Below are 27,201 nucleotides of genomic sequence, written 5' to 3'. Positions count from 1 at the left end.
CACTTTGCTGCGACCACAAAAGGCGGGGACCAGGGATTTATGCGGAAAACAAATAAGTTAACCATTGGGTACAAAAAAGGAACGAGGCGTTTTTCAACGCAGCGTCCTTCTGTTACGATTCTTTTTTTTCTTTGAGCACTTAACGTTATAATTGCTGTAAGGCTTCACTCTCTCCTCATTCCATTTTCCCATTGCTCTGGACGAAACCGGTGCAGACATGTTATAGTAACTGACTCAACCAACTGTGTTGCACGCTTACGTTTCTCAGTCTTTGTTCCTGAACTATCTCTTGCTACCATGAAGGCTAGAACGTCCTTTTTTTCAGCATGTCGTTTTACTGTTTATTTTCTAGGGGAATTTATGAATTGACGCCAGGCAACATATCTATATAACTCGCGGTTATTTTCTTTGACTGCTGAGTAAAACTGCTGCAAATATTTTTAAAATTGCGAAGCATAAAATGTCTACTACTCAATATCTGCATAAAAAAAACTGGTATATTTTATAACCTGCAGATTTCAAACCACTTAAAGAGTAAAGATATATCGCCAAAAAGGTTAAATTTATGCATCAATAAGAAGTCTGCCAACAATGTGCAATTGGGATAGCAATCTTTAGTTTTCTTTTCCCTACATGTATTATGTGACGTCGCCTATTTATTAATACTAATTGAACTATATATTTTCATTTAAAGCTACAGGGTTACAGACATGAGACAATAATTTATCGTATATAACGATCGTTTGTGTTAGAGGTGATCACAACTGTAACAGAAAAATAAACATTTGCAAAATTTTATATTTTCTGCTCTAGAAATTTAATTAATTATACCGAAACTGATATAACGGCTTCCTACCTGCTTAAGTCATTTATTCCTTGCAGAGCTTTCATATTCCAGCATCTCAGACATAACTTCTTGCGACGTAGTCGACTGTTTAGCAGAAGGGCGTGCGTCAGACTCGACATTATCACTGTTGTGTGTTAAATTATGGGACCATGGGAAGAAGAAGAAGAAGAAGTAGTAGAATAAGAAGAAGAAGAATTTATTTGTTTAATTCAAGAAGGGTGTGACCAGGCATACAGCGCCAAAAAGGCATAACTGCCCATACCATTCTGGCTTGCGTATCCAACCTGGGACCCGCTACTGCACTAAAACGTGCAAATTAAGTGAAAGGAATATAGTCCCGACTGGGCATGCCTGTTGAAGGCTAACGCAAATGCTCTGGGGCCTTAAGAAGAGCCGGCTACCGAAGAGGCCACCGAAAGCCACCGAAAAGCCGGCTATGCCAAGCATCAAACACTAGCTCCGGCAAGGCTGGAACAACAACAAAAAAAAGAAGAAATATATCAGTGAAACAGAGCATCCCTCAGCTCAAGCGAAGCCTGCTATACATAAAATGGACATGAGCAGAGTGCGCTTTATTGGCGCGACATGCTAACGTCCAGTAATAGCGTGTGCTTTCAGAACTGTTTCCAGGAGTTCGCTATTTCCGGGAAATTGACCTTCAGTGGCTGGCTGCGAAAGCACCCAGATGCCTCGGGAAGTCCAGCCGCTTTTCCTTACTTTTGCGAAGTCTAGTTCAATATTCATATCGCGTGCAGTAAAGGTGTCCTTACCGCTTAATGAAGCGCATACTTGATGACAAAAACAGGTTTATTGAAGTTTGGACAATGGTGTAGGGCTCTGCTTCAAGTGAAAAATAATAGCAATCAGAGCATTCGTTGACAGCCCGGGCCTCGTCGAAGAAGTGGGCAGTGAGGACATCACGCCTCCTCTGTGAAGTGATTTCGCTCCCATCTCGCGTTTCATCCGCTACTGCCCGAACTCGAAAAGACCAGTGCAGGGCCCACATACGGCGCCCCCTTGTGTCCTGTTTAAGCGGCGTACGCTACGCTCACTCTCCCGTACCACGACAGATGGCGCGAGCGGTATACAACAGTACTGATGACAGAGCTCTGTTAACTTCCACCTCAGCGGCTTACGTGTTTATTTTCATTTTTCTCTCAAAAGACCCGATTATTCTTAGTGTTCCGCAAGTTCATCCGTACATCTTGATTTAGCTTTCTGACCGACCATATCGAGCAAGAATGGCGCGCTATGATCGCAAAATTGGGTGGAGGTGCAGCTAGACGTGGACAGTCGTTTACCAAAGCTATTAATGGTGCTGTTCAACGCCTTCGCAAGAGCATGGCTAAATCACCGTTCGCACCATAAGCGCGTTTCTACACCTTTTCGCTATCTTGAGGATGCGAAAGAGGAAAGTAATTTATACTCACGGAGCAATGCACAGGGGTCCTGAGGGCTCAACCCCCAGATAAACGCCGTCGACTGGCCAAACAACTGCGCTTAGCGTGCGAATTTTTAGACGGTTAAAGACAAGGCGAGAGTATGTGCCGCTGTTACGGCGCCGTACTTGCGAAATGGTGAGCATATACAGGTTACTGCGCTAACGCGGCATATAGGTTTTGTGTGACATGCCGCACAGGCAACACTGACACCTACACAGATTAGACACTTCCCGTTGCTCTTGGGTTTAGAGCCTATTCGAGCTTTCTATATGCAGTGCACGAAAGGACCTCATCTTCTTGATTGCTTTCTTTTTCTTTGTTTCTTTTCCACTTCATTTTTTATGATTTTTGAAACGGCGGGCTCAGTCAGTTGCCAAACTAATTTCAGCTAATAAACAGCAACTCTTCGCAAGCCAACGCTGCTCTAGTCCTGCTGTCGCTTGGGGTGTAGTGAACCAAGCAACCTGTTAAGGACATAATATCCCTTAAGAAACGCCAGTGCGTCATCGTATCCCATATTCAGCCTCTCAGCATTAATGCTATCGGCACGTCATCACGGCCGTCACCTTTGTGTCGCCAGCCGTAATTATCTCGCTGCCGCGCACAGCTATTGAACTATGCAAATATTGCCAGATCGTCTTTTTGTGATGAGAAGAAATGCCACCCAGCTGCCCCTATTTTTGGTGTTACTTCAGTTGCTTCCGTAGCTTCATGTTACAAGATTTCGCTACAGTGCCTTTTGTTTTGATCTCCCCGCTTTTCTTTCTTTGCGGCAGCCATGCGCGCAATATCTGGCGAGAACGCGCGCCATGTATAAGAAAATTAGCGCTGCATTTTACGTAGTGATTTGTCGATATCGCTTGCCTTTCGTGTTACTAGTGTACATTAAGGTCAATCAACAAATCAGTATGCGGCCATTCGAATTTGCGAACAAAATTGGCCGTTCCGTCTGCATACCTGATCACGGTGCGAGCAATATTTTAAATGTCAATATGGACCAAATAGTTCCATTCAGGTGAGCCGTATCATTCTCAGTCGGCAACCAAAGCTGCGATTTGATGCATCGTGTGAACCACCCGTAAAAGGATGCAGTCACCATGATCATGGCTGTTTTATAAGAGCGCACAAGAGAATCGACATCGGACACATCTCGCGAATGCTACCAATAGTGATGGCCGCAATCTGTAAGGCACAATATAGTTTACCGCTGTAACCACAGAGAACGTTCTGGCAGCGCCAGCAACATAGACAGCCTGACGAATAGGTTAAGGTTCGTTTTGCTTGCCCATGAAATTGTAGACACGTGATCTATTAGGATATCAGCAAAATAATATTCGCATGTCATACTCTCTCTTTCCTTCTTGAAGTGCGATGGCCATTTTCTTGAAAATGCGTTTATTTCAGTGAATATTATGTGCGCAGCTTGGCCTTTTGTATTTATAGTTCTTTTTCTGGAAAGCGAGTAGCTGTCATCCAGTTGATTTGCAGCACGAAGCTATAGGAATGATTTTTCATTTTCGTTATCACATTGCCTCGAGTTGTCAATTAATTTTCTGTCACTCTGAGATCTGCTAGCCTCCTAGTTAGCTCAGATGACAGAGTGACTACCCCGGAAGGCGTTAGCCCCTGGTTCGAATGTTGGGCCAGGACGAATTTTCCTTCACCTGTGAAGCTTTCTTTCTGAGAAACCCGTTTGGGTTTCCTTTGAAGCTTTGTACTACAATTCAGTTGGATAACAATTTATATCTTTCATCTACTTTCCTTCGCCTCGCAGGCTTCCGCAGAACTGATTTACCATATTCAGTCTTTTTTCCTTCTCAGCAAGAGAAAGAGAATGGCAAAGGAAAGACAGGGAGGTCCATGAGACTTCATCTCCGGTTGGCTGTCCTGCACCGAGGAAGGGGGAAAGCGATGCGAAAGGTGACAGAAAAACAAGAAGAGACACACACACTATACAGAACTTCCTTCTCAGCAACTTCTTTCGTTAGCGCCTGTCTTGTTTGCTTCTCTCTTGTGCCTATATGTCTCTTTTGCACTGTAAGTAAAATGCCAACGTTATTACATAAACGGACATCGAGGTGATGCCCCCAAAATCCATGCTCACTATAGCACCATCCTTCGGTTTCAGCCGACAAATTCAAGTTTCACGCGCAAGCAATTCGACTAATTGTGACCACTAAGGATTTTTTTAAAGGAACAGTAAAGAAAACTATTACTAGTAAAGCTAGATTGAAAGGCTATAGGATTCTATAATAACGAATTCGCCATTCGTAACGAGAACAGAGTTTTTCTAAGCGAGGAAATGGCAAAAATGAAACACCGGCGTGCCACGACCTTTTTCGATCTGTGGTGACGCCAGCACTAGCCGATTCACAGAAAGCGGCAGAGAGGAAGGTCACGTGATGATTACGTCAACTCATCTCCTCTGGCGAGAGCGTCTCAAATAGCTTAGTGGGGCTTTCGGTGGCAATTTTCTACACATCCAAATCATGTATTGCCACGCGAATACGACGATATATTTCTAGTCAAATAATACACCAATCTAACCCGGCTTAATATTTTCCTTTAGTGTTCCTATGACGTGCACCCAAAGCCCAATACATTCACGTTTTTGCATCTTCGACTCTTTGGAATGCGCACGCTGTGGGCGGCTACCGTTATCACAGCGGAACTCCTTAGCCACCAAAATGGGGGGAGCTTGTCGGAGAGGAAGGTTGAGGATGTGCTTTTCCTCCTCCTCATCATCATCGGCAATATTTGTTGATCCGGCGCAGGTGCGAGCTGCCCCTCTTTTCACAGATATAATAGTAATCTGCTCATCAGTGACTATGAGTTTCGAAATAACATGGAGTACCTAAGCGAACTGGTTAAAAGGTTATTAACATATTATGTTTATTTATCTAATCAGTGTTGCAGGAAGCTGGCAGCACAGGAACACACAATATCGTAGTAAAACGATGTGCTAACCGCCCCCGTAAGAGCTTTAGAAACCCGATAAGTGATATATTCAAAAGATTTCAAGGTTTCAATTTTAGTATTAAGCATGCGTGAGACAAACGTTGGTGGTAAAGATGATTTCCAGTAAAGTACGTCGAGTATTGCAACGTACACGATTCCCATAAAATAACAAACAAGAATAGCGCAACTGACGCATCATTCTCAAGTCTCTTTTCTTCTATTTTTTTCCTTCCTTGGTTCTAGCTGAATTTAACTTGTACGCTAAATCTCGAGAATCTGAAGGTGGTATTATGTATGTTTCATGAAAAGTATATCGTATGTTCATCTGCTGTATGAACGACGCATGTGTTAGTGTTTAGGCATGCTAAGGTGTCCTTTTCATGTTATTATTATTTATTTTATTTGTTAACCTATTTACTTATCTATTTATTTCTTTAAGCAAATTTAATATTTTTTTCTAAGTGAAACGGGGTAGCCAGAAGCATGCTGCGCCTAAGCTTACCAGTTTGACCTCGTTGAATATCAGTCCAGCTCAATAATCTGACTCCCAATTGTGTCCGCAAGAGATATAAATATCAGTTTAAGCCTGGGCTTCACTTAATCCCACCCTGTTTGCTGTGGTTGTATGCCCTCATGCTGCAAGACCAATTCGCCCAAATCGCCACCATGTCCATAGTTTCTTCGTACACAGAAGAAATATATGCGGTGCTGCTGCTAATCTTAATGAGGAATTAATAAGTATTCGCAGATGCGACCCCCCCCCCCCCCCCAACGCATTTTATAATAAACCGATACGCAGTCATCGATATTTCGACTACACCAGTAACCATTCAAGACATAACAGATGAGTGATACTTGTCGGAAATGGTAAAACGTATGGTAATAAATGGTGAACGCTTAAAAGGCGACAGGGCTGCGACGCAGGCGTTGGTTAGGCGATTTACGCCAGCCAACGCCTCGCCAACACTTCCCTCGCGGCGGTTCATGATGGCTATAAGCAGGCGCTGCGGCAGCGCACCCGGCTAAATGCTATGTTCGTTTGTACGCGGAGCGTTTGGGAGCGCTGAAATCACGGCGCGGAAGCGGACATCTCATGTCGTATTGTTTTGTATTTCGCAGGCATCTGCAGTAAGCGAAAAACAGTAACGCCTAATATATATAAACTAGGAAACAGTTTAATCGGTCGTTTTTCAAAGCGCTCTACAACTTTACAATCGCAATATATCGCCTAATTTCGTTGCTTCCGAAGTTGGTTAACCAATCTTGAGAAATTATGCAATTAAGCAGAATACAAAAACAATAGTGCCATTTACTCCATACTTAGCAACATGGGTTTGGTCGCGTCGTCTTGGAGTGCATAGGCATATTTTTAAACTTTGGCTAAATTTAGCTGGGACACCCTCTATACACGCCCTAAACCGAGTGGTGGGTGGTGGTGTCTTCGTCTTCATTCAGATGCAGCGGAAGACTTAAACGTGTAGCGGTCTTTCGGTCGTTTTTCGATGATGATGATGATGATGATGATGGCCTCATGTTATGGCTCATACCCACACTGGAGGATTGGCCAAGAATTGCGTGCTCAAACGATTACCTATTCTTTTGAAGAGTTACAAATGCGATGAGAAAAAGAAGAAGAAAAGGAAACAAACAAAAACAAACAAATTGCAAGAGAACAATCAAAAAGTTATTCGTTTTATTGATTGTACGTAACCCGCAGACGGCATCAAACACGTCCCTGTGGCTGACCCCTATAACTGACGCACCGAAAGATAGTATGATTTTTGGTGATAATATTAACCCTAATTTAGCAAGCGGTAGTCCTAGATGTCTTTTTCTTAACAATTTGTATCGCCGACATACCAAAAAAAAAGTGATCTAGTAATTCTGTTTCTTGGCAATATGGGACTCAGAGGCGATAGCGTCAGACCAGTCAGTCCTGTGCAAATGTAGGTTTAATGGAGGGACACGGCAGCATAATCTTGTGATCGCTATCTTGATGGACACCGCTGGATTTTCCACGGTAATTTGAGGTGCTCATATTCTGTCCATGCTGTGATTGATTCATTGACATCTCTATGAATTGAATATTTCTTATATCTAACTGCTGTTATGTGTGCCACTAATGGAAGAACCGGCATTATAGGTCCACTCAGGGATGCTCGCGCTAATGAGTCTGCCATTTCATTTGAATGTAAGCCACAGTGGCCAGGTACCCATAATAGTTTTGGAGAATTCAACTGCAGAGGAACTAATGTTAGAAACGTCTTTAGAGTTGGCGAATTGGATGAAGCTGATAGCGAAGTACAGATCGAAAGGGAATCTTTTATAATAACCGCACTTATTGAGTTCGACGGGAGTTTCCGAAGCGCTAAATTAATTGCTAGAAGCTCGGCTTCAAGAACGGGTGTGAAATCTGGCAGTCTCAAGGCGAATGACCAGCCAAGCGGAAGCGAGAAAATGCCTACGCTCACCTTTTCGTTGTTCACTGAAGCGTGTGTAGCTATTACGTTGTTTGTACGCGTGCCAGGTAATCTTGCAACAGGTTATTAAAAAAAGTGGTTGATTGAAACTTAGAGTTTGGGGGGGATATGTCATCAAAATCTATCTTAATATTCTGATATGATTCGGATGATGGAATTACCTCTCGACTGTTCACATTCAGATTATCTAATTGTTTTTGTACGAATACAATCTGTGGAGTGTGAAAGCGAGGCCAATGAGCAAGAAAGAAGTAATTAGGATGGTTAATAAAGGTGTATTCAGATCGTCTAAGCGGCAAGCTGTAAAATTTCAGAAATGCTTGAATTGTTAAGATGCGAAATCTGCAGTGCAATGTTGGAAGGCGCGCTTCTAGACAGATAAAATTAATAGCCACAAACCTGGGGAGTCCTAGACACAGGCGTAGGGCCTCATTTTCCAAAAGAACCAGAGGTTTTATTTTATAAGCTTAGCCGCCTGAGAACAAGGCACACCCAAATTCCAGTATGCGGCGCATATACATTTTATAAATCATGAACAGTGAATCCCTACGTAGTCCATATTGCCGGTTACTCATTCTGCGCAGAATACCTAAAGCACGTTGTGCCTTACACGCTGCACTTTGTATGGTGGTAAGCCTTACTTCTTTTTCTTCTTCTTGTTCTCCCTCTTCTTCTTCTTCTTCTTCTTATTATTATTATTATTATTATTATTACTTTTTTTCTCTATGGTGATGGCGATCGCGTGTATTAGGAAGTGGCCTGATCATGATGAAGGCAAGATGACGATGGTTGTCGGCGTAAGGGGAAGGATGGACAGGCACAGCAAATCCACTTACCGATACTTAATTACGGCGAGGCTATGAAGGTTACAAGCCAAAACAAATGTACAAAACAAATAAAAGAAGGAAGTGAAACACTGTCGCTTCTGCAGCTACAGGTGCATCTAATGAGTTCATCAAGCACAACCACTCATTAAGACACCGGTGCCTGTGAAAAAAAGAGAAAATATGGTAGCTGCGAAGCAGGGAAGAGAGAAGAAAGAATCAGCCATTACGGTCCGTTATGACGGCGCCACCTTTTTACATAATGAGTCGCCGAACTGGAACTGCGGCAGTTTTAGCATTGGATGCGCGGACTTCCCACCTTGGAATCCAAGATTGCGTTCAGCAATATTTGGCAGAGAAAGAAGAACGATCTGAATGAAAAGACACTGTTGCAGGCCGATCTATCTCCCTCCTCGAATGCCCGTTCCGAGAAAAATGCTGCCAGGCTCTAGTGACAGCTAAATCTCGCCGGAGGAGCAATTCGTATTGATGCCCGCGAGGTTTGATCGAACAAAAGAAAAGCCGGCAGTCATCCTTCAGATAAAACGTATGTTTCGCTTTCTTTATCATCGCTCCTCCTCGGATTCCGTTGCCTTTTTTTTGCTGAAGTGCTTATTTGCGGAGCAAGTTCCGCTAGGGGGCGGAATGAGTGCCGCGTTATGACTTGCCTGGGACAGCGGATAAGCAGCTCGGAAACAACCTTGAGCGAACCTATTCAGAATAGCAAAAGAAACGATCAAGACTTAGGGCACGGTTCAGATATATAGAATAACGCACCGAATTTACATTTGCTCTGTGTTGTTTTCATGTGCAAAGAAAAGAAATAAATATTACGTTACAAAGGGGAGGGAGGAGGGGGAACGACATGAGAACCACGACGTTCGAAGCCCTTATCAATCAACGAATGCGTCGAGATCTTTGCATTGATGCGAAAGACAGTTCGTAATCGATTAGCTTTCAGTGAGGATGAGAAGCTTTGAACCGACGAGTTGCCGAGAAGAGCGCAGCGCCGAAGCTGTGCTGCGAGTTGCACTCCCGCAAGGATACGCCGCTCGAGCAAAGTCAGCAACTACAACGAATCTAGCCATAAAACACCGGATCGTTACACCGCAACGACGCTGTTCTACAGAGCCGTTGCGGCTTGCTCAACGTCTTGCGAATCCCGCAAAGCGCTCTCACGACACAGTGCAGAAGGAGCGTCGAGGATTTCGACATGACGGAGAGCATGAACCCAGGCTACACGAAAGCGATACAGGAAAACCGCTGCCAATGTGGCGGCTCCGTTGACAAAAGGAAGAAAGAAAAAAAAATAAAAGAAGAGAGAGAGAGAAAAAAAAAAAGAGGAAGCATATACGATTACCTAAGTCCAAAAAGTAATAGGCTGAAGGAGGTCGGAATGACTGATGAAACCGAGGGAACCGGCGCCTTCCAGGCTTTGAGACATCGTCGGTTATGCATGAAACTCAACTATATATATCTCAGCCAGTCCACCCGAACCCAAGGCAACGCCTTGGTCAATCGAAGCTTCTGGTGTGATGAAATATATGTGCAGGACAGCGAAGGGACGTGGTTGTGGAGCGTGCCGGGCAACGATTGATTTTCTCCGCGACGAGGCATAAAGCGTCCGTTCCTCTCCGACTAGAGGCGCACAGGAGGAGGCGAAGTCGAAGAATGTGCGTTGGATCGATATGAACATGTACATGATGCGAATGTGTGTCTACTTTCTATATTCTTGGCATATGTTTCCTTAGGAAAGCAATGCGACCGTGTTTGCGTTCGAAAACCGTTTTGAGTGGCCCCCATGGCTGAGGACTCTAAGCGCCTTTGGATGTATTTCACCTAGAAGATAGGAATGAATCCTCACTGCCGCATCACGCTGACAATAAACCTACGTTCAAGGTTTATATTACCGCTCTTACTATGAGTCTACGCACAGATCTTAGTTTTCTAAATGGCACTTTAGCCTTTACTACTATCCTCCAGCTGCTGAAACTTGAGTTGTAGAGAATGTATGCAAACTGAACCCAAAAGTTTAGCTACAGAAAGCGCAAACAAACCGAACGCTGAAGCGAAATTCGGTGCGATCCCGTGACTAACAGTGGTAATTCTGCGCTACTTCATCAGTAGAAAGGTTTTGTAAATTTCTTTCACCTCACGTTTTCCTTTTCGATTTCTCGAAATAAGTGTACTTTGCTGTAACCATTGTTGTTAAAAAAATGGCTTGTTCAGAGAAGGGCATGCACTGGACCATATTCAACGTTAGATATCTCGCTAGCAAAAACGCCACCAAACTACGCCTGCTGTAGGTGTTATATATTTTGTAGAAATCCACGACACGCTTTTAGTATGCTCTCGCACATACATGTCACCAGCATTTAACTGTGGAGAAACGCGTGTATCACAATTGCACGTCCTGATGCCGCACTCACGAAGTCTAATCGTTATCAGCAGTCTTTTTGACGTTGCGGCGTCAAGCCTGCGTCATGTGGCATAATTGCGAACGCTGTCAGTGCTGTAGCGGCAATGTCGCTGTTTTCATTTTCTTCGACAAGCGCAATGTGTTAATGAGAACTCTTACCACGCACCCTGAAAATAATTTTCTGGTGATGGTGGGAACGAAGCTGAATAGCTCAAATGTCTTTTTTTTTAAGCTTTACTGGCCGCGAACTTGCGATTTCGCCGTGGCGGTGCTCCGAGGAGGCACATGACATCACAACGCGCGCCTCACCACGGATATTTCTCTCCCTCTCTCGCTCCCTCTCTGCGCATGCGCCACTAGTAGCACCGAGCCACAGGTGTTCCGCCGCTGCACAGCGCCGCGCCTCCGCCGCCACCATTTGGTATGACGTCACACCGTGTTCCTCGTCGTTGCGCTCGCCTCCACTCGCTTCGCCAGCTGCGTCGCATGCCTGATAACATGTCGGAGGATTGAAAAGAAGAGCTCGCGTGCGCCGCACCCACAGTCGAGGCGGCAGTATGAACGGCTACAATTCTGATAAGCAGGAGGAGGCCTGGAATCGACATGGGAACGAGATGAAGAGGGAACGAATCACCCAGGAAACAGACGAATAGCGCGCCGAACGACTGGCTAAACGCCGCAACATAGCTAGACAACCAGACTAACCTTGTAATCAAGATTCAAACGGTCGTATACCGCCATGGCGACAGTGGCATAAGAGAGAGAGAGAGAGAGAGAAATAAGTGATAAGAAGAGGGCAGGGGGGTTTAAGAAAGCTGAGCCCAGTAGGCTACCCTGTTCGGGCAAAGGGGAGAAGGGGACTGAAAGATGAAAGGAGGGAGAGGACTTCATATTTTTCACAGACGCACGCACAACGAAGCGTTCATACTTCCGTTCATCACAAGCGGTCGTACAAGCTGATGCATCTCAAGAAGCGCTGGAACGCTTGTGTAGCTTTGTACATCGCAGACGCATGAGACCACAGTGCTAGAGAATATTTGTTGCGTAAAAGACTTATCATTTCCTTTCGTGGCATCGAGGTGGGGCTGGCAGTGGTTATGATGTCGAAACAGGCGGGTTAAGCTTGGCAGTCAAGATCGGCAATTACTCCATTTGTATTTTTACATATCTAGAACGGTTTAAAACAGGAACGGACAACTTAAAGATGACTGGACTGGCGCTGGACTAGAACTGGTTTACTAACAAACAGGAACTACAGCCAACTACACTGCTAAGAGCAATATACAGAAGAAAATAAAAAGAAAGGTCGAAGAAAATTATTAAAACTTTTAATGTTCTGTGCCCGCTCTCTTTTCAATGCGTGTTTCTTGTCTTTCTTTTTCGCGTTGCATATATGTAAGAATACTCAAAATCAAAAGCCCAGCTTTCTGGATTAGCTGGGCCTACAGCGCCCGTCTAAGAGTAAATTTTGTCACCATATGAATAAAAGTTCAATTTCATGACGAAACGCAAGCGGAAGGCGAAGTATTTCTCTTCGGACCATCTCATCACTTTCTGGAAACACTAGACGTACACAATCCTGCTGAAATGCTCTTCTCTGACTCACATTGCAGGGGCCATAACAAGCTACCTTGTAAGAGTCCGAGTAAATGACTCAAAATACTGTCAGTTGCTCTCACATGAAAGCTGAGAATTCACTAGAGCAGTCGATGTCAGAGGCTGGCGTTTGTCAAAAAGCGCAAATGCACCGTAACGTTGTTCCCATGCATTTTAATGCAAGAGCACTTTAGCCAAGCGCTTTGTATGTTTTGAAGTAAATATGTATGATGCCAGTTGAGAAATCGTTTAATGCGACCTGCCGTGGTTCCTCACTGGCTATGGTGTTAGGCTGCTGAGCACGAGGTCGCGGGATCGAATCCCGGCCATGGCGGCCGGATTTCGATGGGGGCGAAATGCGAAAACACCCGTGTACTTAGATATAGGTGCCCGTTAAAGAACCCCAGGTGGTCAAAATTTCCGGAGTCCTCCACTACGTCGTGCCTCATAATCAGAAAGTGGTTTTGGCACATAAAAACACCATAATTTAATTTGTTTAATGCGTGGTCACTATTTATAAAATCAAAATTATTCCGCGCAGCAGTGATCTTATTTTTACTCAGCATGTTTACTTGCAGAGAAAGATAAAGCATACTAAGGCTGAAGCGCGACGAAATTCCCAGAACCGTGCGCATGTTTTTGACAGTTGCAGCCACAACATAAGAGAAATACGTAGACGAGCGTAGGTGCATTGACCGTGAAAACTCAAACAGGCCAATAAACAGCCTTTGCGCAGGCGTGGCAAAAAAATGTGGGAGAATGTTTTGAGGTCGACAAAAAAAAAAAAAAAACGTCTAGTAAATGCATGCTTGACGTTAAAAAACTGAACAAGAAAGCTTTCAGCGTGTTCATTTGTAACACGTTTTTATTAAAGAAATAGATTTTTAGCTACAGGAGAATGGTTGCCGTAGTAAAGCTGTGTGGGAGTCTCGCCTTCACCCTCCCCACACCATCTACCCAAAAGAAAAACAGCCTCGCTATGCAGAAAAAAATTACAAGGCTCAACACTTCATACACTTTATATAGGAAGTTAACCCTGCGTGTCTGTAAGGCAATAATGCGTAATTTTTAAGTAGAATATACGCTCTAATTTACAAAATAACGTGCGTTACAATTTAAAATTTACAACACAATTGAACGTGCACAGATAAAAGCACGGACAAACTGAAGACACTATATAGGGCGCACATTTACATTGTGTTTGAATACAGCTCATTTCGATGCTTCATTGTTCAGAACAACGAACATATTTTTCCGCGCAGCACGCAGGTACAAGAAGTGACGCATTTTAAGATGATCTAATGTGATTTACTTTGCTACTTACGACTGTAATTATAACCTTACAGAATTATGTGCTTCAGATATAGGCTTCAGTTTCCTGAACTCATTCTGTTTTAAGAGGAAGGTTTAGCACGAGGCCAACTCTTGTTTCCGTAACCAAATACATGAAAAATGCGCAAGTAATATTATTAGACAACAACTAGACAGATAAACAACTATGTTGCGTTTTCAAGAGAAAGTTAAATTTTAGCGACTCTAAGAAGCAAAATGTTGATCTAGGAGCTAGATTTTCGTTCATAACTTCTAAAAATTGGTAAGTAACAAAAAAATGAAGCACGATGTTTGCAAATCCCGAAATCTGTACCAAAACACATACTGCAGTTTTTTAGACTGCGTCTGTTGAGTGTCTCAAGCGGACATATGTCTTATATAAATTTACAGTGTACGTGAAGCAGTTACAATGTGCGTGATTGTTTTGCGAAAATTCTGCTTGCAAATTAGCGGTATTGTGCAGAGCGGTGTACAAGACGTCATTTTAGTACGGTTTAGATGTATTATTAAGTGTAGTTTTTCTTAGTTACTGAGTAGTGAAAATTACTTAGAATGTAGTTTGCCAAAAATTTGCAATCTTCAACATTTTCGTAATGAAAATTGACAACCTAATTAAATAATCTTTACGCAGTTACAATATTCTAGCTTTTGCATTCAAATGCAACAAACCTCATTAGAACCACTGCTGTGCATGCCGAAAAAAATGATTCCTTCGTTCCCATGTATTCATATGGGCCGGAGCTCCCGAGCTGCAGTTTAATCTTAAGGACCTTCACTTTAACGAAAGTGGCACATTCGCGAAGGAGTTTATGTGTACTTACAAGACCAGGGCCGGTTTGCACGAACATTTATACCGAAAATAATAATGAATTTAAGAACGGGTTCTTAAATGTTCCCTAGACAACTCCTAGTCCGCCCTAGAACGCGTTCTTAAATTCGTTATTATTTGCGTTATTAAATGTTCATGCAAGCCACCCCAGGTATTCATACCTGACGCCACAGAAAGGTGAAATCGGACAAAATAGTAACGAAGGTTCATAACAATAAATTTTATGGGCGAGAATGTGAATAACCAGCCCCAAAATACTTAAAAAACAGTACGATTATACGAGAAGTTCCAAACCCTCTCTGCACTTATTAGACAGGAACTGTCCGAGGCGAACAGACTTATATTACCTCTACCGCACTGAATGTTAGTTCCGAGAACTTGTGCAGAAATGGCACTTTGGAGAAATTGTCCGTAACTATTCAAGTCGAATGTTTCATTAGCCATCCAAGCTGACAGTTTCCATTGAACACTAACTGTACCAACTTTCTTTTTCGGAAGTTTTTCATTAGATTTATTTCGGGACATATAATAGTGTGTAGGTTCGTGAGTTCAGGTTATCTTTGTTTTCAGCACAGCAGAATTTATTCCGTCAGAAAAAAGCACAGAACATTTCGGTCCCGCATTCTATCATTGTGCTCACAATGCTCTTCCAACGTTAAGAAAGTCCTTCATATTGCTCTTGAAAAAAATATTTAAACAATAAAAGATTATTCTTTTGCTTAAGAAAAATAATCTAGGAAATTATTGATTTCTTATTCTCAGTTTTTACGGAGGTCGAAACAAGTGTTTGTTTGAACGGGCGATATCTAGCGACTGAGTAGAATCTGAGACAATTTCCCTGGTCAAACACTTTGAGGGTGATTTAGCAAATTTTGGTCGAAGGACGTGCGCTGTCCTGTTGAGTAAAGACATGCCAATTTGGCTGTTTCTACTTAATGGCGGGATCACTGGCAGAATTTCTCCCAATACACTACACGTGTTGATGGTTCTACTTCTTCTAGAGCACTTCCTTCGGGACAATGAGTGGACACTACCCCTATTACCCTTGAAAAAAGCCTACATACAGAACGATTCAAACTTAAGCTGTGACACCGTACCTCAATAAGGTTTTAAAGAAGCTCTCGTGCGTCATACGACGGGCATGTTATGTGAGACCTCTATGTTATATTTTATATTTCAAATATACTCGAGTGGTTAGACGTTAATTTGAGCTAATAGATCCAGGTAGAATTACAGTTAATAATGTAATTTCTTGTGCCTGTCAGCTATAGCTGCGGGTACATAACTGTTGAACAAAGTTACTGACCAAGACAGTTTGGCCGACTCTAAGATTGTCATTCATTGGGGTTTGAGTTTAACTGTTTGCAATAAGCGAGAAACAACACTATGCCTATTGAGAACGCTATGCACCTAAAAGCCGCCATTTGACGGCTGCAATTTTGTAAATAATTTGGGCTCCACAAATGCATGTGTTTTTAGCAGGTCGTTCCGAGTGACTTTCCACCGGTTTGTATGGGTTATATGGAACACAGTCACAGCGTTGCTTGATATAATAAAATACCATGCCAGTGTAATGTTCGTGGTTCATTTGCAATATTCATAACGATCATACATTTGTAGCGAGTATATTCACCCATTAGATTCTGGCACTGAAATTTAACCTCGAAAGAAATCAGTAGCAACTTGGCAAACGTAACGAAGCTTTTCGTAATGACAAAGTGTTTTCATCACACAACCCTGTTAGCGTTTGTAACAATATTTGAACCCGTTTCTGTCTCGGTGTGACACCAAGTGAATTATTTGCGAGTGAATTCTGTTTAGAGATCCTAACGTCTACTAGTTATTTGTGACTACAATATGCAACTCTCTCAGCTGCGCTAGATATGACATCCGAGTTAACAACACCGCCGGTCAACTGTCAACGAGTACCAAGCCGTGTTGCAAAAATTTATGCAGTCACGTAATTTCATTGGAAAAAGGAAACTGCAAATCTGTTTCGTTGTTGAGTATTTTGTTTAAAGATGAAAACGATGGAGAGCTAGATTGAAAGCAGAGGCTTGTCTGCATGAAGAACAAAAATGCGTGGAATTTCAGGTATGCTTTCCCATCACTGTGTCTTGGTCTGTAGCCCCAATAAGCTTTTACTTTCACTAGCTTGAGCGCTAACGTCTCCTCCATATGTTGGTAATGTCTTTCTCCCGCAATTTTTTTACGTGTGTACGCTCGTAACAACTTAAGGAAGAACACTGGAAAATAAAAACAAAAGCTTTATGAGACCGACAAGTGGTAATCTCTACAGACGTGTGAGCAAACGTAATATATTCTACGGTGAAGCCCTTTCCGGCTTCTGGTAACATCTTCCGAGTCATAACAAGATAAAAAATGTACACACCGTATCTGCTCATTTAGCGTAGTGCAACAACTCGCCCCACGAATCGTGGGTGACTCGCGCGCGGCAGTTTTTTTCTTCTTTATCGTCGTAACACCCGGGGCATCCTTTTCGCAGCTTGTTCGACGCATCCATTCGGCAGCCGTAGGCTCCTTGAGCAGGACACAGCGATGAACGGTGCTTTCCTTGAGCAGTATGTTGCGTCGCGCACACACCGGAAGTTGAAAAGTTCTTGAAACACATTTTCTCGCTTGTGCTTCCTGAATGCACCCCACACTGCACCACTTTGCTCCCACCATGACTCACACTGCGGCATTCGAGACGCCCCGCACAAGTACACCGCTGTCCACACTAGAACGCCACCGCTGCTACCGTAGTGCTTCGACGAGGCTCAAGAACTCGGCGAAGATGATGAGGGCAATAACCTGCGTGCAACCTGAAAAAAAGCAATACGCTGAGACTTGAAGAAGCACAACGAAATGATCAACTGAAGTTTTCAGATTTGCACCTCTTGTACATCTTTTCCGCCATGTTCTTTTTTCTTCCTGCACTTTATAAGGACACCCAACTGCTTGCAGCTTGTTTGTTTTGGACGCAAACTTTCGACATCACTGAAAGAGTTCCAAAATCTTGTGCACGTATGATGCTGGAAAGTACACTCTTCTAAAACAGTAATACATTTTAAATTTATATTTTTTCTCTGACAAGAAAGTTACCTTTCTTCGGAACACGCGGTGCATATAGCTGGACTCACTCTTTGCCATGCTTGGTTATCGTTCATTCGCTAATGGCTAAATTTCAGTTTTTGCCTACGCGTTTTGTTATTCTCGCCTACTCTCGCTAATAGCAGTTGACAGTGTGCACTTTTTTGTTTTATTTTTATGCGTCTTTATTTCTGCGTTCAATAGGCGAAGCCTATTAAACTGTTCTGTGTATGCTACAAAACGAATTATTGCCTCTCTCACACTTTCTTCTGGTTTTGAACGGATGATAAATGCGCCTCAGTGCAAAGGGAGAAAGCGCCGTTCTCGCCTTGTGTGCATATGTTCTCGAAAACTTTAAAGCGAAAGAAATTCGGGAATGCACCACGTCATATAGCGTGCGCAAGGAGAAAAAGCTGGAGGTTAGGGCGATGACATGTCAACGATCTTAATTTCAATTGGCTTTATCCAGATTTACGTATTTAGTTCAACGTACCCCTAAAGATCCTGTTCTAAGGGGCGGGGCGAGGTGGGGGGGTGCAGTCATAAAATCTCTATGAACATATCCACAGGCAAGGCAATACATCAAGAAAAGCAAGATAATGAATAAGAGAAGGTGACCTAAGCACGTGTTTTAATTTATTCCTAACATCGCCGCACAATACACGTCCAAATTCGCCAATGAAAGTAAAACGCAGACCAGCTGCTCTTTGGGTATAGCTGGCGGCTTTGAATGCTAAGCGCGGAGTGGTAGCACTGAGTAAATATCATTATGATTGTGAAAGATGTTAAGGGTAACTTGTTACATGCTGAGTTTTCGGGGTTTCTTTCTATAATTATTTTCTATCCGGCTGGCGGACCCGAATGACTGTCGCGCTATTAGATATGCGAAATAGCATGGGATTTATAACTTTCATTTTACTTTATTTTAGTCTCTGTTCGTTCACTGTCTGCATTACCTATTTACATTCCATTATCGCAGTTCCTCGCAGCTCCTGCAAGTGGAATGTTTGCTGAAGTCAGCCAATAAAATGCGTAAATGTTAAAAGGAGGAGCTGTGCTGCCACTGGCCCTAACAGGTTTTCTTTAGGAAGCTTATAAAAATAGCACGAAGAAATTCCCGTAGTTTTACCTTGTAAACACGCTGCGCATCCCCTGAACCTTTTGATTGTGTAAGGATCTGGAACGAGATCATATAGCAGAAGACAGATGTTAAAGTCACGTCTGTATCACATCGCCTGTTTCTTTCTTCTTTTTTCGCAAATAACATCTTATTTATTTATTTATTTATTTATTTATTTATTTATTTATTTATTTATTCTACATACTGCAGCGCAATAAGCAGGAGTGGGTCAACAGAGCGAAAATTAAACACAAGAATATATTACACAGCGATAAGGATGATGCGTCAAGACCATACATCTTATATGCCAGATACAAAACTTCCGGACGGGGATGAGCGAATAGACCTAGGCAAGTTCACAGTATTCCGATTTTCCTCCCATTACCATATATAACGAATTCGACACTTTTGCAGCCAGATTGTTGTAGATAATGTCAAAGAGAATCTCAGCGAGCATTCACCTATGACGCTCCTAAACTGGTACAGTGCTGAGAAGCCCGTTCCGTCGAAGCGGTCGTTGGTCCTGAACGTAACTCGGAAGAACTCGCCCTCCGACTCGACGTTCGGTGGTTTCTGCATGCCGCAATGGCGAGGAATTTTGTGGTCCGGTGTTCGGGCACTCGAGAATTCCACGTAGTCGCTCGCCGTCTCAGCTGTGCATCTGCGCCGAGAAAATATGGAGAAGGAAAGAGACATGTCAGTCGTCGGTTGAAGAAATCGTCGGTTGCTTTAAACGATCAATGAAAACTCATGGCGATGATGCCATAAACGCGACGAAAAGAAATGTTCGTGCATTCAATAAACTACTTCGACAAGACTTAAAAGGCGGCACAAGTTGATAAGTTAAACGTCCACGGTCTCTACCTGGAAGACACGCATGCTTCTTGTTATTTGTGGTATTGCCATAGCCTGGTCATCAAGGCGCTGTGGATGTGCTTCCACCAAACCAGACCAGCTGCTTGAAGTCAGTCCAGTGTGTTCTCGAATTTCAAGCTTATCGCTTAGCGCTGTAAGCGATATTTCAACCTGCCGCATAGTCAAAAAGACTTATCTTGATACTGAAACTTTCAAGTGCGCACTGTGGTACGTCGCCCACCTGCCAAAGTTGGAAATTGTAGTCAGAAATGTATGAACACGACATTAATTTATAATTTGGAGATATGCTAGGAGCGTAAACATTAAATGTCATTTCTCTTCGGTCGGAATAAGGCTAAATAAAGTGATGAACTTTACATTTAAGACAAAGAGGCAAGTTAAATGTAAACAATGACTGCGTCTTTTCTATTTAAACATGTCTATAGTTGCAGTAAAAAATAAAAGGAATGTTGAAGATGAACGCATCAAACAGAAGCTGCTAAAGTAAAATGATCCCGAGATCTTTTTTTCAGAGGACATACGCATTTTAGTTACGGGGAGCTGGCTAGAAGAGTGATGGAAACGATAACAACGCCTACTTGAAGGCTTCTTTACTGACGCGACGACTCTGTCTCCGAGAGACTTACGTCTACGGCCACACTGATTACCGACAAGAAAGACTCTCTTATGCCTAAAATGGTTTGCCAATGGCCCCACCATCCCAACCAGCCACAACCAAGGGTTTGACAAAAAGAAAAAAAAAGAAAAAGATGCAGTCATCGACAAGAAACAACAGAAGAACGGAGCGAGAGTACATGGAGTGGCTAGGAGCCAGGACACTGGCGCAATAATTTTTCCTAGACCCTGCATTCAAGCTGAGTTACAAAGCGCACAGAAGAGTAGGCGTCTAAAATAACGCCCAAGAAATCGGGGAGGCGCGCAAAAGAACAAAATCTCGTCACGTCTGAACAGCTGGCGAGGCCGTTACGCTGCTGGCTGTCGATGCGGACCTCCTTTCGAAGACATCAGTGCTTCGACGATAACCAAGACAAATTCCCTCTTTAGACAGGGCCAATCTGTCAAATTACAGGAAAAAAATGCTGAAGGAGCCGTGAAAGAAGCGCGGCGAGCGGCCGCTTATCATTTCGCTGTCCTAATCTCGAACTCAAAATAACGGCAGCACCCGCGCGGCAGAAGGACGTGGTGGCCATTACTCACGCGACGGGAGTTTCGCAACTTCTACATAAGAAAACAGCTGCGTAAGCTCTTTGACGCGCAACCAGCCAAGAGCAAACAAAGGGCCGAAACCAAGACAGGGCCAGCGGTGCAGCCAAAGCCGGGTGCAGTGTCATCACCATCGCCGGCTAGCGTGCCGGTCGATTGGTGGGCCGGTCGCCTGACGTCGATACGTAAACATGGAGCGGACCAAGAGCTCTCCCCAAAAAGTCGCCATCTAAGCAAGAATACGTCCAAGGACAAATGGAGCTATTATACTTGTAGACGCCACCAGCCACGCGAGGCGCGGCGTCCCCCTCCGCCATTCTGCTCTACGACGCTTCTTCCATCGAGTTCACCCTCTCCTGGTTGAAGGAAGATTAAGCGAAGCTCGGCTCATTTGGCTCCACGACAAGACCTGGAGCGTTGGAGTCCGAGAGAGGGCACACCGGTGGGAAAGGGAACGGCGAGCAGGTCATCAGGAAACTGACCCCTTCTTTATCGATGCCGCTCTGGAAGCCCACGTGGCGTGGTTCGAATTTTTGCTGAAAGGAAGGCGCGGCTATCTCCTCCCGTTGTCGACGATTCGGAGTGCCCGTGGTGTTCCTGGACAGGCTGATATGGTTGCAACCTACACCAGTGCATGGTGCACATAATGTCGGGGAAGCAACGCTATTTCCAACGTAAGCTGGAGCGTTCGTAGCTGCTGGATAGGGACGCAACGAAGAAAGTACCTTCTAAAACCTAACTCATACCCGGAAAATCCCCGACGGAAAATTACTAGAGAGAAGTCAACGCATATGCTGGAATATATGTGAGACGAAGCTTTCGTGAAGCGGTGCTTCGTCTTAGACAACTAACTGCGATGCTTACAAATATCTTTACTTTGAAATCGCGTGTCAATGAACTTCAAAGGTGAGAACTTTAATCTCGTGCAACTTTTATATATCTTTTGGTTATACACGACAAGGCTCACAAGCTATGTCGGAATACAAGCACCAAAGAAGGCAGATGTACAACTTCAGACGTCAACCTAGCGATGTGTCGAGGAAGAAGGCGATGTATGATGCATATGGAAAGAAGAATTGGGATGACCAGTGAATTGGATGACCACGCCCGAGTACGACCGATATATATATATATATATATATATATATATATATATATATATATATATATATATAGTCATATCATAAGAAGCCAACAAACACTGACACCAAGGACAACATGAGGGAAATTACTTGTGCTGAATAAATGAAATAATGAAACGATAAATGAATGGAAAAAAAGTGGATGGAAAAACAAATTGCCGCAGGTGGGAACCGAACCCACAACCTGCGCATGTCGCGTGCGATGCTCTACCAACTGAGCTACCGCGGCGCTGTTTCTCCATCCACTTTCTTGGGTATTTCTTCTCGTTTTGTATATATATATATATATATATATATATATATATATATATATATATATATATATATATATATATATATATATATATATATATATATATATATATGTGTGTGTGTGTGCGTGTGCGTGTGCGTGTGCGTGCGTGTGTGTGTGCGCGCGCGCGTTTGTGTGTGTGTTTAATGTGCCTACATTAAAGAAATCTTTAAATACATTTGCGGATTGTACATTCTTTCTGACCAGTGGCACATATTCAATGGCCCATGAATGAGTCCCCTCTCTATAAGTAAAATATTATAGAAATGCAAGCTGTTGAATATCATTCGCTATTCTATTAAGAGAGCTGTGCCCTTTAGAGATAATTAATAGCGAACAGTATGTGTACATCTGTTATGTCATGATTCAGTGTTTGGTTAAACGGAACAAAGGGCCGGTCACTCGCATTACAATGTCGGTCCTGGAGCGAGGCTTGTGCGCCCATCGAGCAAGAAACCACCAACGGAAAATTTACCCATGCAAAACCCTCAGGAGGTTGACAAAAGAAGCTTCATTTTAATGAATGGCGAAAAAAGAAGAGGCAGAGAAACCTTTTCTAGATGAATCGCTATTTCGATTTCATAAAAAGAAAGCATTTATTTGTGACGAACGTCCTTTTTAAGTCCTCAAACAGGCTCGAGTGGTATTGGTGATAAGTATACTGGGGTGAAAAGACTGCATGCTGAAGAACTAAAATGATGGAAAAAGCACATGCCTCACAGATACGATTGAATTTTTTGAGCGAGGTCTGAATAAATCGAGCTGTCATGCGTCCCACCGAAGCGTCGTCGCCAAAATGCAAGGCGACCTTTAAACTGACGTTTTAAATAAAAGTTTAAGCTAAGAATGACATGCCAAAAAAAGATATAATGAAAACAAAATCGAGACATTGGTACTAAAGCTACCGCGGGAGTTCGGGATTTATGCCCTTTCGCGACGCCGTATGAGGCACTTTTAAGCGACTTTCCGCGGTTCATTTGACGCGTTTGCCCGTTCTGAATTTCGCTGAGAATTCAAAGTGTTCCAAATCATTCACTTTATGCTCCGTGGCTGCGCTTCAAAATTACTTTGTCATTTGAGCCGAATTACGCTAGGCTGCATGACAGCGTTTACCAACATCTGTGTTAATTCAGGAAGCTATACTAAAAGAGTGACAGGGAAGTGTTAGGAAATTAAGCGTGCGTAGAGGCGGGGACAGAGCTGCACCCTCCGAAGGATGTCGCACTAAAGGAGGACTTGGAGCATCAGACTTCTCTTAAAATTTTTTACCAAATGTATAGTCTGACAAACGCTTCCGCAGTCACCGACTGATCTTGATTCAGTTCCCAGAGACGTGATTCAATCCTATCGCATCGGAATCGCTGGAAATGTCCTCATCCTTTCTTTGCTTGCGGCGAGCCGTATAGGATATCCAGATGCAAAGCAGTATAGTGAGAAGCACCGCTTGTGGGGCTTCTCTAGACGAAAGAACAGTATTGACGCTGCAGAACAGCGCGTTCGCAATCAAAGGGACACCCATCGATTTCCTTGAAATCCCCGCGTGAAATATGCAAGAGCGCGAGCCCAGCACAAGAGAACCCTCTGCTGAAGAAGAGGAGATAGACGACGACGGAAAAAAGAAGAAAAAGAAAATACCGGCTTTCAGCAAAACACGATGATCTTTCTCTATCCAAGCTGTATGTTTCTTTCTATGTGGCTGTTCTTTCATTCTGCGAAGAGTGCTTTTTTTTTTCTTCTTTTTACCCTCCCAAGACTCTCTGGTAGTCCAGAGCAGGGACATCTTGGGTCATTCTGCTCCCTTCGCTTCTTTTCACCATAGGACACGAAGCTCAGAATGCGAGATTCCAGGATCAGAGCTCGCGTTCGTTCTGTCCGTCTTTTTTTATTTGTGTCGTTTCTCCCTTGTCGGAAGACTTATCAGAGAGAAGGCATCCAAGCGAGGACCCCAACCCGCTTTCTTTCTTTCTCCCAAGCCGTGGTCACTCTACGCCCCGCCCTCTCCTTCGTCCATGTAGTTTTATTTGTGCGTGTCTCTTCCCGAAGTGCCTCTTCTCCAGAAGCCCGTGGAGATATCGGTTCGGGATTTCGGCGACTAGCATCCAGAGTACGAGCCTGTCTTCGCACCGAGGCACCAAAGCCTGCGCAGAAGGCGGGCTTCTTCGCGGCGTTCCGGGGTTCCAGAGTCGGCCTCAGTCCAGGACGAAGATCACGAAAGGAAAAGAGCGCGGACGTAAGGCGTTGTTCCCCTTGGACGGCTTTGCAGGAAGCACGCAAGAGTGACGGCGCCGAAAAGACGTGCACTTTCGTTTGTATTGGTTTCTGTCTGCACCTCGACACTTCTTGTGCCCCATACCAACAGAATTGCGGTCGCGAATACGAATGTGCACGCTGTAAGCGTGCGAGTGCGCTGTGCCTCTTGTGTGCAGAGAGAGCTTCGCGATGCTGCGCCAAGGGCACCGTGGGAAATCGCTCTCATTTCATGATGGTGCCGCGGCAAGTCGTGGCTCGCAGAGTCCGCGCACTGTGTCGCTAATGCAATTCTTATTCTTTCATTTCCATAAAGATACGAGAAAACAAGTGGCGACGCTGGCGCCAGGAAACAACGCCGGCTCTTCCTTGTCGCTTCCAAAGAGCGGAAACGCGACAAGACGTTCGTTATCAAACAAAGGGGTTTCAGCGCATCCTGCTCAATAGTTGAAGCGTAAAAATAATCAGGAAATACAGTAAAAGCACAGCAGAACTATCAGTGTTGCGCGGATATACACAAGCACAAATTCATGCGTAAAATAAATGTTATAGCGTTGTCGCGTAAAGACTATACCGCGGGCCTCTTTACTTTCTTCCCGGAAATTTTGTGGGCTCCTCGACGCGGGGGGAAACCTTTGTGCACCACGACGGCGCCGCGGGCATGTGCTGCCGCGCGGCCGCCGCCACCGCCGCACCTGACGTCGCCCGTGCACATGACGCCTCCTCTTCCCACGCTCGGCTGTCAAAAGCTGATTAGTTATGGTCAAAGTGCTTTTGTGTACAGAGTGTTGATGAGTGGTTTTAAAAGAGAAAATAGAAGAGATAAGTACAGCGCCGTTACTGCCTCTGGGCACCTCCACAGCGCTGTACAGGTAAGGGGGAAGGGATTAAAAGAGTAGTGGAGAAAATAGTGCATAGATAGAGATAGCCGAGTGGTAAGGCACGTCAAGGAAGGCGCGGCGGCTACAGCCGCTCGTACAGGTCGGCGCCGTCCAAGTATTCGAGCAGCGCCGTGAAGGCGCGCCCGATCACCGATGAATGGGCCGCCGAGAAGAGAAGCGCCTCGGTGTTGTCGCACGGCAGGCCGAGGCGGCGGTAAGCTCTCGTGAGCGCGTCACGGTGTGCCGCGTACGGCGGGCATCGCAAGAGAACATGCTCCAAGTCCTCCACATCGGCGCACTTGAGGCATAAAGGACTCCCCGTACCTTGCAGGCGGTGCGTCCTCTCTGCAGTAAGGTAGCAGCCGACGCGGAGACGAAGCAGTAGTGCCCGGTCTCGTCGATGGAGGCCCGTTCGCGGCAGGAGTCTCGGCGCGTTGCCACTGACGCGACCATTTCTTGGCCCTTTAAAGAGATTCTTAAACTCTGACGCTTATTGGATGATGTCGGCCTGCCTGATTGGTCGGAGTAACGAAATAGCCCATTGGTGGAGAAATGTGTCCCTTGGATGCTGGGGAAACTTATTTAAGGAATAGTTTGGGGTAGTTTTGAGGTGTGAGCAAGTAGACAGCAGCAGACGGTGCAACTTCACCACGGGGGGCGGGGACGGCGGGCGGGGACGATGTTGTCGCCCTTGGACTCTATACGGAACGTCACAGCGACACTAAGGACGATGGCAGAAGTGCGCCTGGAGTGCCCATATAATTGCTATCGCAATAAAAAGAGAAGTATCAGCAGAGCATAGGCACAGCCACTACACTTGCAACATGTGAAATTTCACGGACTTAATGAACAACGCTCAGAAAACTGCCTTAGTGTACAGTTTCTGTCCAGATATCAGGAATACATAGTGGTGATAAAGTACGATCGTGTTCAATTATGGACAAAAAAAGTTTATTGAAGCAACGTGCTAATAAACGACAATGCTTGGTTTTTGCGGGAACACTTGTAAACATTTGTAATGATTACCTGTTGCAGACAGCATAGTTCTAGTCCATGAGCTGGTCTAATTGAAGAGGTAGACATTACTTGCACAGATAAATCAAAGACATAATCGACTAATTAACAAAAGTCAATAATTAAGTTTTTAGCTAATTAACTTATGGCGCATATTGTAACTTACAAATTCAGGCCGGGCTGTTCCCTAAGGCGGGTCCGCTGAGAACGAATTCTCAGGATGACACCAGTTTCGAGATATTGTTTCCTGAAATTTGCGGAGAAATGCATTGGCGTCCCAGTTACTTTTGTGCTTCAATGTATAAAAAAAATGGGGTTTTAAGTGCCACAACCACGATCTGACCTCGATGCACGCCGTAGTGGGGAACTGCCGATTAAGTCTGACCACCTGGGGTTCTTTAACGTGCACCTAAATCTAAGTATACGGGTGTTTTTTTCATTTAGCCCCCCATCCAAATGCGGCCGCCTTGGCGGGGATTTGATCCCGCCATCTCGTGCTTAGCAGCTCAACACCAAAGCCAATACGCAGTCAGGGCGGTTCACTGCATAAAACTACGTTTTGTTAAGCAAGTGGAACGACAGTGCATTCTTTACAGTAAGTTTGAC

At 44.2% G+C, this 27,201-nt stretch overlaps 1 protein-coding gene and 1 long non-coding RNA gene across 3 annotated transcripts in view; one reads left to right on the top strand and one right to left on the bottom strand.

Moving 5' to 3' along the window:
* LOC140218935 (uncharacterized) overlaps window positions 1-27,201 on the top strand; it is a 451,043-nt gene that overhangs the window by 192,789 nt on the left and 231,053 nt on the right. The window lies entirely within an intron of this gene.
* The window catches only part of LOC126521247 (suppressor of lurcher protein 1-like), a 170,764-nt gene continuing 160,542 nt past the window's right edge, over window positions 16,980-27,201 (bottom strand). The window contains exons 13-15 of the mRNA XM_050169893.2: window positions 19,402-19,601; window positions 18,950-18,997; window positions 16,980-17,552 (exon numbers count right to left, since the gene is read on the bottom strand). Of these exons, the coding sequence (XP_050025850.1) occupies window positions 17,485-17,552; window positions 18,950-18,997; window positions 19,402-19,601 (316 nt within the window). The 3' untranslated portion in view covers window positions 16,980-17,484. The remainder of the gene's footprint in view (window positions 17,553-18,949; window positions 18,998-19,401; window positions 19,602-27,201) is intronic.

This window comes from Dermacentor andersoni, chromosome 6 (genome assembly GCF_023375885.2).
Source record: "Dermacentor andersoni chromosome 6, qqDerAnde1_hic_scaffold, whole genome shotgun sequence".
NCBI lineage: Eukaryota > Metazoa > Arthropoda > Arachnida > Ixodida > Ixodidae > Dermacentor > Dermacentor andersoni.
This window is presented reverse-complemented; position numbering and strand designations above follow the sequence as displayed.